The sequence below is a fragment of the Tauraco erythrolophus genome, chromosome 19 (genome assembly GCF_009769465.1).
Source record: "Tauraco erythrolophus isolate bTauEry1 chromosome 19, bTauEry1.pri, whole genome shotgun sequence".
Taxonomy (NCBI): domain Eukaryota; kingdom Metazoa; phylum Chordata; class Aves; order Musophagiformes; family Musophagidae; genus Tauraco; species Tauraco erythrolophus.
Window position 1 is genome coordinate 1,509,296 of NC_141483.1, and position 16,675 is coordinate 1,525,970.

At 59.6% G+C, this 16,675-nt stretch overlaps 1 protein-coding gene across 1 annotated transcript; it reads right to left on the bottom strand.

The window, feature by feature from the left end:
* Nucleotides 1–12,727: 12,727 nt before the first annotated feature.
* Nucleotides 12,728–15,804, bottom strand: SLC35E4 (solute carrier family 35 member E4). Its single transcript, XM_086623710.1, has 2 exons — nucleotides 15,192–15,804; nucleotides 12,728–13,155 (listed from the first exon to the last, which is right to left on the bottom strand). Exons 1-2 carry the CDS (start codon nucleotides 15,802–15,804, stop codon nucleotides 12,728–12,730), a joined length of 1,041 nt encoding a protein of 346 aa, XP_086479836.1.
* Nucleotides 15,805–16,675: the final 871 nt, after the last annotated feature.

Genomic DNA, 16,675 nt, shown 5'->3' on the forward strand with positions numbered 1-16,675 from the left:
TGGACGTGTCTCTTGGTTCCTTCTCCCTCTGCAGCAGCTGCGTGTTCCAAGGGCGTCGCTTCGCTTGCAGACAAACCATCAGCAGAAGGGACGGACAGCTTCCCACATCTGCGACTGAACACTTCCAGTGATTTTTCAGACCTTTGAGGTGCCTTCTTCCACCGTGCCATCTTCCTCTCCTGTTCTTTCAAAAACTGCTGCTTTAAATGTTTGTGGATACGTTCAGTCTTCTTTTTGGCCTCTTCAAAGTGTTTTACCTTTATGAAAGCAAACGTAAGACCTTATAGCCGCCATCCTAACTGTGAAATAAAGAATTCCAAAGCGATGCTTGTCTTCAGGAATAGAGACATCCTGACAGATCCCTCACTATAGTTAAGGTGACTGCCCTGATGTCTTGAAACCCGCACATCGTGAGCGTCCGCAGGCCAGGAGGATCTCCTCAGCACACAGCTGCCCAGAGGTTTCCACTGAGTTAAGGGATTAGGCAACGACAAACGGAGGAGAAGATGCCTCGGCTCTGCCTCGCAAGGCTGTCATCCCCACGGCAGCGGGAAGCAGCCTTCGGTCAGGACCGGTGAGCATCACTAGTTCATGTCTCAAGCGCTTATTTGAGTGAGAGATGTTGGCAGCTGAAACCATCAGACACGAATTTCCATAGTAGACTTTTTTTTTAAACAAACCTCACCCGAGAGGTGACGCCGGGTGAGCTATTTTCCCCTCTTCTCCCTAAAAAACCGCTATAGGGCTGCGGTTTATTGCTGAGGCAGAGTGACTCACCCGCAGAGCCAGACCCTGGGCAGGGCCCTGCAGTTCTGCCAGAAGAGTCGAGAGGGTGGACTTTGCAACCCTGCGTTGTAAAACTTCGATTTAAACTGCTGAAATCATGAGGTCTGGGTTTTCTGACCAAAGAGGGGAGGCAAAGTTCCTCGGGATACATGCAGTAAGGTGAGGGGATAGGATTCAGGTGGTGCTGGCTGGGTACTAAGGAGGAAAAGCCTGGCTGCCCAGGAGCAGAGGTGAGCTGAAGGGAACTACTCAGTGCGTGAATCATAGAATCATAGAATGGTTAGGGCTGGAAGGGACCTTCAAAGGTCATCTAGTCCAACCCCCCTGCAAGGAACAGGGATATCTCCAACTAGATCAGGTTGCTCAGGGTCTCGTCCAACCTGGCCTTGAACGTCTCCAGGGATGGAGCATCCACCACCTCTCTGGGCAACCTGTTCCAGTGTTCTACAACTCTCATGGTAAAAAATTTTTTCCTAATATCCAACCTGAATCTACCTCCCTCTATTTTAAAACCATTACCCCTTGTCCTATCACAACAGGCCTTCCTGAACAGCTTCTCCCCATCTTTCCTGTAGGCCCCCTTGAGGTACTGGAAGACCGCTATAAGGTCACCCCGGAGCCTCCTCTTCTCCAGGCTGAAGAGCCCCAACTCTTTCAGCCTGTCCTCATAGGAAAGGTGCTCCAGCCCTCTTATCATCTTCGTGGCCCTCGTCTGGACCCTCTCCAACTGGTCCATGTCCTTCTTATGTTGGGGGCTCCAGAACTGGACGAAGTACTCCAGGTGAGGTCTCACGAGGGCAGAGTAGAGGGGGAGAATCACCTCCCTCGACCTGCTGGCCACGCTCCTCTTGATGCAGCCCAGGACGCGGTTGGCCTTCTGGGCCGCAAGAGCACATTGCCGGCTCATATTGAGCTTCTCGTCCACCAGTACTCCCAAGTCCTTCTCCTCAGGGCTGCTCTCGATCCATTCACCACCCAGTCTGTATTTGTGCCTGGGATTGCCATGACCCAGATGTAGGACCTTGCATTTGGCCTGGTTGAACTTCATGAGGCTGACACGGGCCCACCTCTCCAGCCTGTCGAGGTCCCTCTGGATGGCATCCCTCCCTTCCAGCGTGTCGACAGCACCACACAGCTTGGTGTCATCAGTGAACTTGCTGAGGGTGCACTCCATGCCACTGTCCACATCACCGACAAAGATGTTGAAGAGGGCCGGGCCCAACACGGACCCCTGAGGGACGCCACTTGTGACCGGTCTCCACTTGGACATCGAGCCATTGACCACTACTCTCTGAGTGCGGCCATTGAGCCAATTCCTTATCCACCGAGTGGTCCATCCATCAAACCCATGCCTCTCTAGTTTAGAGAGAAGAATGTCGTGCGGGACAGTGTCAAAAGCTTTGCACAAGGCCAGGTAGATGATATCCTTTGGTCGACCCTTCTCCACCGATGCTGTCACCCCATCATAAAAGGCCACCAAGTTGGTCAGGCACGATCTGCCTTTGGTGAAGCCATGTTGGCTGTCACCCACCACCTCCTTGCTCTCCATGTGCCTTAGCATGGTTCCCAGGAGAATCTGCTCCATGACCTTGCCAGGCACAGAGGTGAGGCTGACCGGCCTGTAATTGCCCGGGTCCTCCTTGTTCCCCTTTTTAAATATGGGGGTTATGTTCCCTCTCTTCCAGTCATCAGGGACCTCGCCAGACCGCCACGACTTCTCAAATACAATGGCCAGTGGCTTGGCAACTTCATCCGCCAGTTCCTTCAGGACCCGCGGATGGATCTCATCAGGTCCCATGGACTTGTGCACCTTCAAGTTCCTCAGATGTTCCCGAACCTGCTCTTCAAGTACAGTGGGCGGTGGTTCATCCTCACAGTCCCTGCTAGTTCTTTCCACAGCTTGGGTGGTAAGACAAGATGCTTTATCAGTGAAGACTGAGGCAAAAAATTCATTGAGTGCCTCAGCCTTCTCTATGTCCCGGGTAACCAGAGCACCAGTATCCTTCCGGAGGGGGCCTACGTTCTCCTTGGACTTCCTTTTGTCCCCTACATACCTATAGAAGCTTTTCTTATTGCTCTTTATATCCCTTGCCAAATTTAATTCCTTCAGGGCTTTAGCCTTCCTCACTTGATCCCTGGTCACTCGTACAACTTCTCTATATTCCTCCCAGGCTATCTGTCTCCGCTTCCACCCTCTATAGGCTAACCTCTTCATTTTCAGTTGGTCCAGGAGCTCCTTGCTCATCCACGCAGGCTTCCTGGTCTTTTTGCCCGACTTGTTCTTCATCGGGATGCACCTCTGCTGAGCTTGTGAAGGTCCAGATATATCTCATGCCACCCTAAAGCCCAAGTCTGAGCTTACAGACTCAACCCAGCATCCCACACATTCCCACAGGAGACACTATCTCACCTGCTCTTGCTAACGAACTCATTTCTGCTGCACTCAAAGTGAGAGGTGCTAAAGAGGGGATCGGGCTGCTGAATGTTGCAAAACATTTGCTTAGTCCCCACCGCTGGGAGGTCACACGTCAGCGCTTCACTCAGTTCTAGTAATTTGCCCTTGATCTCCATATAGATCATGAGAACGACATCGAAGTCCAACTTAAGTCCATGACCAATGATGCCGGTAGTTTATCGTCCTAAAACACCCTTGACTTGCAGATAGGATATGGCAACTGTGTCCTGAGGTCAGGATGGAGGTGCCACCACTCGCACCAAAGGCAGCCCAAGAGCTGTTAGCTGCCCTCCCCCTGACCATGTGCTGGAGAGAGCCCTGGCACCAGCAGGCTGAAGGGCTGAAGACTTAAGTGATGGTTTAAGGACTTTGAGGAATTCATACCTGAGCATTTGCATAAGACATCCCTCTAGCCTCATGTCCCCTACAGGTCTCGCTGCCAACTGCTTCAGAGGAGAGGGATCTCCCTCTGCTTTTCCAAGACATGTCAACCAGCAGCCAAATGCAGAACAAACCCTCCCCTTGTGCTGGAGGGGACCATGAACCCCATGCCAGGGAGCAGTGCCGGTGGGTTCTGAAGGGATGAGGGGGAGTAGAGGTGTTGCCTTCTTCTCCAGGTGCGGCGGCTGGCATGGGTGGCGGAGTCAGACAGGGGACTATCAGGCAACTGGTTGTCCCAGTCAAGGTCCAAGTCTGCAGAGCTGCTTCACATGAGAGGGGGCTTCGTGTCACCCAGAGTGGGGTGCAGGAGGCTGCCGAGCCATACCCCGCTGACCTGGTCCTGCAGCCCCACCTGTGTGAGAGGTCCCACAGCCCCAGGTGATGTAAGGGTCCCACAGCCCCAGCCCAGTGTCAAGGTCCCAAAGCACCAGGACAGTGTGTGGGGTCCCACATCCCCGCACCAGGACCCACCGAGCTACCAGCTCTGCCATGGTGGGAAGGTGAGGCGAGGCAGCCTGTCGCAGATGACCGCCAACCTCTACCTTGCTAACGTGGTGGCCACCAATAGCCACCTCCTGCTCTTCACCCACCGCATCAGCACTGTCATCAATGTCTCCCTGGAGGCGGTGAACACCCTCTGTCCCAACATTAAGTACCTGTGTGTCCCTGAGATGGACGCCATCACTGCTGTCATCTCCAGCTGCTTTGACTCCATAGCAGCTACTATGTGGGGACACAGGGGGGCCAGACGCTGCTGCGGTGTGCTGGTGGAGTGAGCAAGTCTCCACTGCTTGCTTGGCCTATCTCCTGAAGCTCCGTGCCGTGTCCCTGGCAGGCACCCACGCCTGGGTCGAGTCCTGCTGTCCCATCGTACCACCTGACAACACCTTCTGGCAACAGCTCATCTACTACAAGTACAAACTCTTCAACAGGCTCGGAAGAATGATGGGCTCTCTGTCAGGGATGACACCTGATGTTTATGAAAACGGAGTAACGCTGCTGCTCTGAGTACAAACGAGCTGTTGTGACCTCTGGGCAAGAAACCAAAGGAAAGCCAACGGCAGTTCTCCCAGATCCACACCAGAGCACTGAAAATAATCTCATCTAAGAGGGTTGGAACATGAAATCTCTGCCGCAGAAAGTACAGGGGATTAGCGATACAAGCAGTGAGTAATGGTGTTTACTATAAATAAAATCAACAGAGTTTAAGCTCTGCAGTTGGTTTTCACACGCCGTTTTTACTGGGGTCCTGACAGGAACTCGGAAACTGTTGCGTGTTTGGAGAGTGTTGTTTTATTCCAGCACGAACTGTGCTTATGACACAGGACAGAAACTAGTGTGAGTCAGGATATTTGGAGAGTCACCAACATTTGTTTTTCCTAACTGGGATATGACTTTGGGTTTTGAGACAGCAACCCTCAGTCCAGTCATCTGCTGCATTCTGGAGCAGGCAGGGACAGCGCAGACTCCAGCATTCCTGGTTGGGAGAGACCCAAGGATGTCCTGCTTTCCACTATCTGACCCTTTCTCTTCCCTACCTGATTGCCACAGCCTTTTTTCAGAGGGTGCCTTGGCCTCCCCTGGGAGATCCGTGGTTATTTGGGTGAGCAGCGAGCAGCTGGGAAGTTGAGATGGGAGCAGTGAGAGGAAACCTGCTGTCAGTTTGAATCATAGAATCATAAAATGGTTTGGGTTGGAAGGGACCTCAAAGATCATGTAGTTCCAACCCCCCTGCCATGGGCAGGGAAATCCTCCGCTACACCAGGTTGCCCAAAGCCCCATCCAACCTGGCCTTGAACTCTTCCAGGGATGGGGCATCTACAACTTCTCTGGGCAACCTGTTCCAGTACCTCACCACCCTCAATGCAAAGAATTGAGGCGAGGTCACCATGTCGTTATAAACTAGAATCCTCATCTGGGCACATCTGGGCATCGTTCAGCAGGAACAGGGTGTTAATTCTGGTTTATCCCAGCATGAAGTTTTCAGCTTCAGCAGCTCTGTCTCGAGTGGCAATAACAGACCTATTTCAGATGAGAGCAGGATGTCCCAGACTGACACGTGTGTGGGAGAGGTCCCACAGCCCCTGGGTCAGCATGAGAGGGTCCTACAGCCCCAGTTGGTGGGAGTGGTTGTAGCGAGGTGGGTGTTGCTCTCTTCTCCCAAGGAACAAGTGATAGGACAAGAGGAAATGGCCTCTAGTTGTGCCAGGGGAGGTTTAGGTTGGATATTTGGAAAAATTTCTTCACCAAAAAGGTTGTCAAGCATTGGAACAGGCTGCCCAGGGAAGGTGTTGAGTCACCATCCCTGGAGGTATTGAAAAGATATGTAGACGTGGTGCTCAGGGACACGGTTTAGTGGTGGACTTGAGAGTGCTGGGCTAGATGATCTTAAAGGTCTTTTCCAACCTAAATGATTCTGTGATTCTATGATTGTATATCCTACCAACAGCACTTTGGGAGTGCTCCTCCACATCCACAAAGAGCCACCTGGCAAACCAGCTCTCTGCAGGTCTCAAAGCAGCTCAGGTGATGGCTGTGGTGGGTGACGAGGAGCCTTGCCTTCCTTTGAGTGTACCGCATTTCTCCCAAGGCACCTTCCAGAAGCAGAACAAAGACCCGACTCCTCATGGACGTATAAGAAATTCCTCTTAGAAAATAGAAACGTTAAGGGGGCAGAACAAGCTGGTTGGGTGAGTGGGTATCACAGAGAGCATCAGTGACATGGCAGATCTCTTGGAGGAGCCCTGAGTGCCGTTGACCACCTGGGGCCTTGGTGGTTCTCGGACTGGGTCTCTGACCAGGGAAGGGTCCAGCTGGTGACTGTAGAGTCATCCCCACCCTTCTCTACTCCAGCTTTGCAGTAGAACACCAGGCGTTGCCTACTGAGAATGACAGTGCCCTAGCAGGTCCTGCAGGTGTCTGACTCTTGTATGCGGGCCATGGAGGGCACCACTGCTGGGTCCCAGGCACAGCCACCAGCTGTCCAAGGGAGGGGAGACCAGGGCTTTGTGTATATGGAAGTGGATGGAGGTTTGTTGAAGTGGGAATCCTGACTGCTTGGCAAGTCTGTGGTGATGAGGCAGGTCCAAGGCCAAGCTGGGAAGTCTGGTGGGAGTCCAGATCCTGCTCAGCAGGGTACACAGCCAGGCACGAGCACAGTGGCAGCGTAGCTCAGGCAGGGACCAAGGGTGAGCATCTCAGTTTGAACTGAACTCTCAAGAGAAAGGGGAGGGAAGGGGGTGGTGATGCTCCTGCCAGCTCCTTATTGAATGCCTCTTTCTTCACAGCCATCAGAACCCAGGTGGGACACCTGCAATATAGACCACCTGCTATGGCCTTGCCTTCCGAGGGCTTGCAGCTAGCTGAAGGCAAACTGTCTCCAGAGGTTGCTTCATAGACGTGATCCAGGTGCTGAAAGGCTCTGTGTTTGGCACCTGAATTGGCTTCAAATCACAGACCTATAGTGTCTTGTTTTCCCAGAGTATTTAAGGCATCTTGTTGTCTTTCCTTCTCACACCTGTGATAAATTTGCCCTGCATAGTGTCTTCTCCATGGATACATCCTCCTTTTAGCAGCCTCCTAGTACCTAAAGGGGCTACAGGAAAGCTGGAGAGGGGCTTTGGACAAGGGTGTGTAGTGACAGGACACAGGGCAAAGGCTTTAAACTGAAAGAGGGCAGATTTAAATTAGATCTAACGAAGAAATTCTTCACTGTGAGGGTGGTGAGGCACTGGACCAGGTTGCCCAGAGAAGCTGTGGCTGCCCCATCCCTGGCAGTGTTCAAGGCCAGGTTGGATGAGGCTTTGCGCAACGTGGTGTAGTGGAGGGTGTCCCTGCCTATGGCAGGGGGGTTGGAACTGGATGATCTTCAAGGTCCCTTCCAACCTGAACCATTCTGTGGTTCTATGATGCCCACAGTAATTAGCACACTGTCAAAACCGCCTTAAACTTTTGTATCTTAGACCCTTGCTTTATGATGTAAAGTTAAGATATTTTATAAAAACAAAGTGTTTGCCCTTAAAAACGTCTTCAAGCTCATGTGATTTTTATCTTTTAGAAACTCGTCTACAGCCTTCTGGGAGCAGAGCAGTGAGCCCGTGCCACAGGGAGAGAGTAGCAGTCACCAGTAAAGCCAGCCTGCCCCGAACGGGTTAAGGGCAAATTCTGGAGGGGTTTTTGGGTGCTGAATCAGAGAACGTGGGCCTGGAAGGGAGTCTGAAGGGTCTCTCTGTCCATCTCCCGGCCTCCAACTGGGCTTGGGCTGCTTCAATGTTACTGCTGGACATTGCACTCCTCATGTCCTCTATCCTCAGGCCAGGCTGTTCTGCCAGGGAGAACACATTTTTTCTTAATGTCTACCCCAAAAAAAGGCTTTGCTGCTATTCCAGCTCCAGATCCAGGATGGTTCCTGACACTGTTCGAAGATTCTGATGCGGTAGGTTTAAGACCACAGCCCGGTGTGCGAGGGAAGGACATGATTCCCCGGCTTAGGCTCCCCGGCTCAGCAGGCGTTTGTCCTTGCTGCCTGCCAGCTGCAGATCCCGCATCCCTCCATGCCGACATCCCCGAGGGCAGCAGTTAATCCCCGGTCCTGAAACACAGAACATTTCCAGGCACCCAGCGGGCGCGCGGTGAAACCACCCTGGATCTCCTGTCCCCTGCACGGAGACACGCTGCTCCTCCGCCACGATTCGCAGCTCAGTCCCAGCACGCTCTGTCGCCGCCTCGAAGGAAGATTCCAGTAGTGGTTCAGCAGCGGATCCAGGAGAAACAGATTTTCAGCATGGTGGGATGGAGCACGTGGAAGTGGCACCTGTCCCTGCTGCCGCCTCTCCTTGCATCTCCCATCCCCTCCGTGCGTGTCAGGGAGTGCAGAAAGCCGACGGCAGCACCGCCGTGGGAGGATCAGGCAGCACGTGCTGGGTGCCAGCTATGTGGTTAACCCTGGGCAGTGGCATCTCGGGGGTTAACAAGCGCTGACACGGGGGTGGGGGAGTTCCATGACCTTCCCAGGCTGCTGCAGTTGGGTGTTACTGAAGAAGAGGTGAAAACTGAGCGGGTGCTCGGCTGGGGCTATGGAGAGATGCTTGGGCGAGGGGAAGCCCCACGTTTGGGGGCACAGGAGCTGCAGGGGCTTCCGAGGCAGATTCGTGGCACTTAGACTGGGGCGATGGTCCACCTTGGTACCCCCACCACGCCGAAACCAGGCACCAGGAGCCGGGGCTGGGGCGGGGAACCAGACCCCAGCAGGGACCGGGCAGCTGCTGCCTGCTGGGACACAGCGGCACAGAGGGCACGTGCCCACCCAAGGGCTGTCCCCGTCCTTCAGCGCTCCTGCTGGGACTCGTCCTTGGAAAGGTGTCTGCCTCGGAGTGGAGGTGTCCCGATCTGCTCCCCCACCCGCACAGCCGCCGGGGCTGGGATGCCCTTCCCTCATCCAGCTTAGCCAGAGCAGTGCCCGACGCTGCACATGGGCAGCTGCCGCCGTGCCTGTGGGACACTCAATCCCTCCCGCAGCTGGAGCGGAGGGATGGCCAGAGCAGAGGGATGCCACCAGGCTGAGATCACGGCCTGAAATAGCCAGAGAGAGGGCCACCATGCCAGGGCAGCCAGCCTGCTGCTGCCAGGCCCTTCCTGGGCAGCGCCAATGCCCCGTGGGACCCCCGTGCCCAGCCCGGCTCTGGCCACCAGCCTGCCCAGGGCCACCCAGCAGGACCTGCGGCGGACGGAGCCGGCCTCGTGATGCACTAAAACCAGGGCGGCCAAGGCAAAGCCGCAGGTGGAGGCAGGATCCGGGCGGACCCCGGTGCCAGGAATGAGTCAGGGGGCCGGGACAGGCGGGTGTTCCTCCGGAAAGGGCTGCTCACCTCAGCGGATTTGCAGATCTCACTTCTCCCGTCCCCTGGCAGGCGAAGCAAGGGTGGGAAGTCCCGGCAACGCCTGGGAGGGGAGTTTCCCCCAGCCCCGTCCCTGGGGCCCCACCAGGATTCACCTTTTGGAAGGAATCGGACAACCAAAACGGCTCACAACCCTCCCCGTACGGAAAAGCCTCTGAAACATGAGCCCAGAGAGCACACGGGGCCCTTTGAGTCCTTTGCGGGACGGGCACCGCTCCGGCCGCGGACCTGGGGCATCCCGGCGCAGGTGGCACACTGGCACGCTGTGGCAGCCTGGCAAGCTGCCCTCACCGCCGTGTGCCAGGGAAGGAGCCAATCTCGGGATGCTGCTGGAAGAGGTGTCAAAACTCACCGCTCTGACCAGTGGGAGGAAAATTGCGGTTTGGGAAGGAGGGCGGGAGCGAGCGGGGAGTTTGCGGCGGGAGTGGGTTGTGTTCGCAGGGTGACACGAGTCACGGGGCCGGGAAGGCCGGAGGGGTGACGCCGGCAATGGACGCTGCCCAGCGTCATGCTGCCCCGGGGCAGGGCGAAGCCGCGCTGTGGGCAGCCGCCACCGGCTCCCGGCAGGACTGGCCCTTCTCCGGACACGTGTGGCCAGTGACTCCTCTCCCCATCACCCCGTCCCTCCTGTGTCCTGCGCAGGGGTCCCAGTCCCAGCCCTGGGGAGCTGGGGCTTCCCGAGGGACTTCTGTGCCTCAGTTTCCCATCCCTACACAGGCTGGTTCCTCCCTTCCTGCCACGATGCCAGTGTGCGATTCGAGTGGGAGATGGCCCGGGGAGCCAAGGGTGGAGTACAACAAAAATAGAACTTTATTTCGGGACAAGTGCAATCAGAGCCAGGTCCTTCGGCCCTGGCGTGGAGACGGTGAGCGCGGCAGCAGCCGCCACGGACGCCGCGGGCGGTGGTGCCGGTGTGCCCATCAGGGTGTGCGCACACACATGTGCCAGTGTCGGTGCCAGGGCGTACGCGTGCCGGGACAGCCCTTTGTCAAGGTGAGTGTGTGCCGTGCCACACGCCGGCACCGTCCCACAGCGACAGCGGGTGGGTCTGGTCCATCCCCGTCCCCTTCGCTGGGCGCTCACCGTCTCCGCGTCTGCCCGCTCCAGCCGTGGCAAGGTCGGAGGGATGGGATGGGAGCGGGGCGGTGGTGGCCGGGAGGGCACAGCGGGGACAACGAGGACGATGGCAGCAGCACCAACAGCCCCGCGGGATCAGCACGACACAGCAGGGCTGGGGACAGGAGAGGGGACACTCACCCAGCCCGGCCCCGGGCAGCTTGTTCGGCCACGGGAACCGTGTGTACGCACAGCCCCGGCGTTACTCCAGCCAGCAGAGCTCCGTAGTGACGCACACACACGTGCACACACGTGTGCACACATGTACATGTGCACACACACACACACGTGCGCACGCTGCTCGGTGTTTCCCCAGGCAGGACGGCAGTCGGACACGCAGAGTCGTGTATCCACAGCCATGTCCCTCCCCGTGACCAGCCTGCGTGTGCGCACGAGGACACGCGTGCAGGGGCGGGGCACACAGCTGCACGAGCACGCAGGTACCTGCTCACCTGCACAGAGCCAGCGTGCACACCAGAACCTGCACACACACACCCCTGTGCACGCTGAGCTGTGCACGTGTGGTGCTGCATCTGTGCACGTGTGCAAGCAGAGGCTGTGCACGCCAACACAGCTGTGCACACGTAAGGCTCTGCACAGGGACACGCTGCGCACACAGTACTTGTGCACAGCACACCCGTGCCCACAGGCATGAGAGCTGCTTGCACACGCGGAGCCTGTGCACACCAGCACACGCATGCTCTCATGCACAGGGATGCTCGTGCAGAGCCTGTGCGCACCAATGCGCATGTGCACACCTCCACATAAGGTTCTGTACACCCAGCAACACGCTTGCACACGCAGAACCTGTGCACACCAGCACATGCACGCCCACACGCATGTAGAGCCGTGCACACAGACACACTCACACGTACAGAGTCTAAAGCTATGCACACGTGCCCACATGCGTGAGACCTGCTTGCACACACAGAGCCTTCCCACACCAGCACACACGTGCCCCCCTGCACGCACAGCACACACAGAGACCCACTCACGCTTGCAGAGCCTGTGCACACCCGGACGGGCCCACATGCACGCGCAACTGTGCACACAGACCCAATTGCACACGCAGAGCCTGTGCACATCAACACACGTGTGCACACCAGCACACACACATGCACAGCGCCGTGCACATCAGCAGACATGTGCACACGGAGCCGTGCACATCGAGACACACACACAGTGCCATGAACAGCAGCACACACACGTGCACAGAGCTGTGCACACAACAGACGTGCACAAAGAGCTTGTGCATGCTAGCACATCCATGTGCACAGTGCTGTGCACACCCGCACACAGATCTGTGCAAACCAAAAAACACATGTGTGCACACAGGGCAATGCACACCAGCATGCCCAGGTGCACACAGAGCTGTGCACACCACTACACGTGTGTGCACACAGGGCTGTGCACACCAGCAAACACGTGTGCATGCAGAGCCATGCTCACCAGCACATCTATGTCCACAGTGCTGTGCACACCAGCACGTGTGTGCACGCACAACTGTGCAAACTAGCACACGTATGCACACAGCTGTGCAAAGCAGCACATGTGTGCACACAGAGCCATGCACACCAGCACATCCATGCACACAGCGCTATGCACACCAGCACATCCATGCACACAGCAAAGTGCACATCAGCACACGCGTGCACGCAGAGCCGTGCACACCAGCAAACACATGTGCACGCAGAACTGTGCCCACCAGCACATCCATGTGCACAGTGCTATACACACCAGCACATGTGTGCGCACAGCGCCATGCACACCAGCACATCCATGCACACAGCACTGTGCACACCAGCACATCCATGTGCACAGCACCGTGCACAGCACCATGCACATCAGCACACGTGTGCACACAGCGCCGTGCACACCAGCACACACACGTGCACGCAGAGCCGTGCACACCAGCACGTCCATGCACACAGCACTGTGCGCACCAGCACACACGCGTGCACACAGAGTCGTGCTCGCCCACGCTCCACGGCCGCCCCAGCTTCCCGTCTGCCCCCGTGCCACAGTGGGGCCACTACTCCCGCCCACGGGGCCGCCGTCCCGGCCGTGCTGCCCAGCGCGCAGCGATGAGGTCCGGCTGGTGGTACATGAACATCCCGGCCAGTGTGAGCGCAATGCCCAGGTAGCTGAGCCCGCTCAGATGGCTGCCGAAGAGCAGGCGGGAGAGCAGCAGGTTGCCCACCACGGTGAGGTTGCCCAGGACGTGGACGGTGAGGGCGGAGGTGAGGGAGAGGACGCAGCAGGTGGCCAGGTTGTAGAGGACGGAGCCCAGGCAGCTGAGCAGGACGCAGGCCCAGAGGGTGCCATCGTAGCGCAGGACCCCCTCCCACGAGGGACCCACCTCCAGCGCCACGGCCGCCCCGAAGAGCAGGCAGAAACTGGGCAGGGAGGTGAGGCAGAGGAGGGAGAGGGCGTCCAGCCGCTCCTCCTGCAGCAGCAGACCTGGGGGCGGACGGGGACAGTCAGCAGGACACCCGCAGCATCCCAGCGGGAGCACCCAGCACCCACAGGGGCACCCACCGACACGAGCCCCCACTCAGGGGCCAAGCGGTTAAGATATCCCAAATATGACTGGGAGGGGAGAAACAGGGGGGGCAGCCCCGTCCATGGGGCTGGGGGTGCTCGGGGTCAGGGGTGCTCAGGTTCTGCGGGTGCTCTGGTTTGGAGGTGCCCTGCTTCTGGGGGTGCCCTGGGTCAGGAGGTGCCCTGGGTCAGGGGTGCACTGGTTTGGGGTGCCCTGGGTCAGGGGGTGCACTGATTTGGGGTGCCCTGGGTCAGGGGGTGCCCTGGTTTGGGGTGCCCTGGGTCAGGGGTGCCTGGGTCAGGGGGTGCCCTGGGTCAGGGAGTGCACTGGTTTGGGGGTGCAGTGGTTCAGGGGTGCCCTGGGTCAGGGGGTGCCCTGGTTGTGGGGGTGCACTGGTTTGGGGTGCCTTGGGTCAGGGGTGCCCTGGGTCAGGGGTGCCCTTGTTTGGGGATGCCCTGGGTCAGGGGGTGCACTGGGTCGGGGAGGGTGCACTGGGTCAGGGCCCAGGGTGCCACAGGGTTGGACAGGCAGTTTCCCCACCTTGTTTTGGAGCGCATGTGGCTTCTACCCCCCCATCCCCCCCACCCCCCTGTTTTTTTTGGCTGATTTTGCAGCTGGCAGCCACATTTCCGGGTGTGTGGCCAGTCCCCTCCCTGTCCTCGCATGTCCCCCGAGTCATGCGGGGACAGCGGGCACAGCTGCGCCGACTGCCGTGCACGGGGGGCGCATGTGCCGTGTCCCGGGCAGACGGAGCAGCCCCCAGCCTCCCAGGGCCACCCGCCATGTCCCAGGGGTGACGAGGGGCCCAGGGTGGGTGCTGGGCGGTGATGTCCCCCAGGTGGCCACAGCACCCCGATACCCACCGGCGGTGCCCCCAGAGACCTTGGGGACGGCACGGGGGGTGTGCCTTGTGCTCGGCCCCACGCCAGAGCCCATCCCCACAGTGCCAAGGTCATCATGGCCCAAGTGGCACCACGGCTGCCAGGGGGCACAGGGACGATGCCGCTTGGCACGGGCACTCACAGGGGACCTGGCAGCCCACAGTGCTGGTGAGGGGAAACCCACGGGGATGGGGACGGGGCAGCCTGCTGTCCCTGTGCCAGGTAAAGGTACTGCCACCCCGTCATGGCCCAAGGACAGCATCACCAGGAGCCAGCGGTGCCCGCGGGCCACCACAGGGACACCAAGGTGTTCATCACCAACAAACCAGGGTCACCTCGGGGTAAGGACCACAGCACAGCCCTGAGGGGGGTGAGGGTGGCCTGGGGTGGCATCAGGGACAGACTGGGAAAGGGTTGACACTGGGATGGCATCAGGGACAGGGTGGGCAGGGGGTGGCACTGAGATGGCATCAGGATGGCATTAAGGTGGCATCAGGCACAGGGTGGGCAGAGGTTGGCACTGAGATGGCATCAGGATGGCATTAAGGTGGCATCAGGCACAGGGTGGGCAGGGGTTGGCACTGAGATGGCATCGGGATGGCATTGAGGTGGCACCAGGGACAGGGTGGGCAAGGGGTGGCACCAGGATGGCACCAGCATGGCACTGGGGTGGTATCAAGGACAGGGTGGGCAGGGGGTGGCATTGGGGTGGCACCAGTGACAGGGTGGTGCTGAGGCTGGGGTGACACTGGTATGACACCAGTGACAGGGTAGGCAGCAAGCGATACCAGGGCCAGGGTGGCATGGAGGCTAAAGGGGCACTGCGGTGGCACCAGGGCCAAGGCGGGCAGCGGGTGGCACTGGGACTCAGATGGCACAGGTTGGCACCGGGGCTGTAGTGACACTGAGGCCAGAGCCCCACAAGGGTTGGGGTGGCAATGGAGTGGCACCGGGTCCAGGGCGGGCAGGGAGCATCACTAACACCGGGGTGACACCAGCACCCCGTGCACCAGGGGCTGTGCCAGGGGAAAGCGGGCAGACGGACAGGACCGGGACAAGCGGGTGGCACTTACTCTGCTGTATGGACTTGAGGGCGCGGAGGACGGTGGCAGCCAGGAGGAAGCCGCAGCCAGGCTGGTGGAAGCGGAGCCCGCCGGCGATGCTGCAGGCAGCCCCGGCGCAGACGGGCCCCATGGCAGCGTACTGCAGCGGGTGGTGCCGCCGGCCACCCAGCAGCCCCGACAGCAGCAGGGTGACCAGTGGCGTGGTGGTGGCCACCGCCTGCGCCACGTCCAGCTGCACGTAGCTCAAGCCCAGGTTGCCCAACGCCACGCTGGTGCAGAAGGTGAGGCTGAGCAGGTAGATCCTGGCGCGGGGCCGGGGTGGCAGCGGTGATGGTCCCCGTGCCCAGTCCAGCGGGTACCCCACAGCCACCCCCGATAGCATGTGGAGGGACGAGAGCAGCAGCGGGTAGCGGAAGCCGTGGGTGGCGAAGATCCATTTGTTGAGGCCGGCCATGGTGGTGCCCGTGCCCAGCCAGGCCAGGACGGTGAGGGTCAGGGGCAGCGCCGGCCCCGGGGGCGGCCGCCCCCCCTCTGCCTGCCCTGGATCCGGCTTCCAGGGCCGGAGGGTGCCCTCGGCGGCCGTCATCGCTGCTTCATCGTCCCGCCGGGACCGCAGGCACATGGGCACCGGCTCCACTCCCCCTCGCTGCCACCCTCCGCTCTGCCCCGTCCTCCTGCGCCGTGCCAAAAGCCGCTGGCCCCAGGAGTCGGCAGCGGTGATGGCAGTGGCGACAGCGGTGGTGACGGTGGTGGCGATGGCGGGTCTCTGGTTCCTGCCGGCAGCGGCGGTGGCGTCACCTGTCCCGGGGGTGGTGGCGGCGAGGCTCAGCCCCGGGGCACTGGTGCCATGTGCGAGGGCGGCAGCACCGGCGGCAGGGAGCGAGCGGAAAGTTTGGTGATGGCGGGGAGCGGCGGGAGGGAGGCTCCTCCCCGCGGGGCTGTGAGCACGTCACGGCCACCCGTGCAGGGGTCTGGGGGTGGCGGGGTGGGGGTACGGGGCAGGGGGCAGGCCTGGGGATGCCACCCGGCACAGCGGGGCCTGCTGGGAAGTGGCAGCCATGCATCGCCACCGGAGTGGAGCGGTGCGGCTGGCGGTAGCCGGAGCACGGGCGGCCTCCGCGGTGCCGGTGACGGCGGGACTGCGTCAGAGCCCCCGGCTGAGTCACGCTAGCAGCAGGGCGGGCGCCATCGCTGCCCACCGCCGGCCCGGGAGTGTCACCCGCCCCCGTGTTGGCACCCTGACCCTGAACCGCAGCAGCACCCCCCGCCCCGGATGCTGCCTCCCTCAGCTCCGTTCACTGCCGGCTGCCCCTGGCGGGTTTTTTGGGGTTGGATTAAATCCCAGGAGGGGATCACACAGGTTTGGGGCGCACCAGGGGGTCCCCCTGGGGCTGCGCGTGGCACTGGGGCCACCACGGTCCCCGAGCCCTCAGGGTGGGGGGGGGGGCTCAATGGGGAGGGCCGGGGGTCCCCCCCAGAGGGTTTCCAGAGGA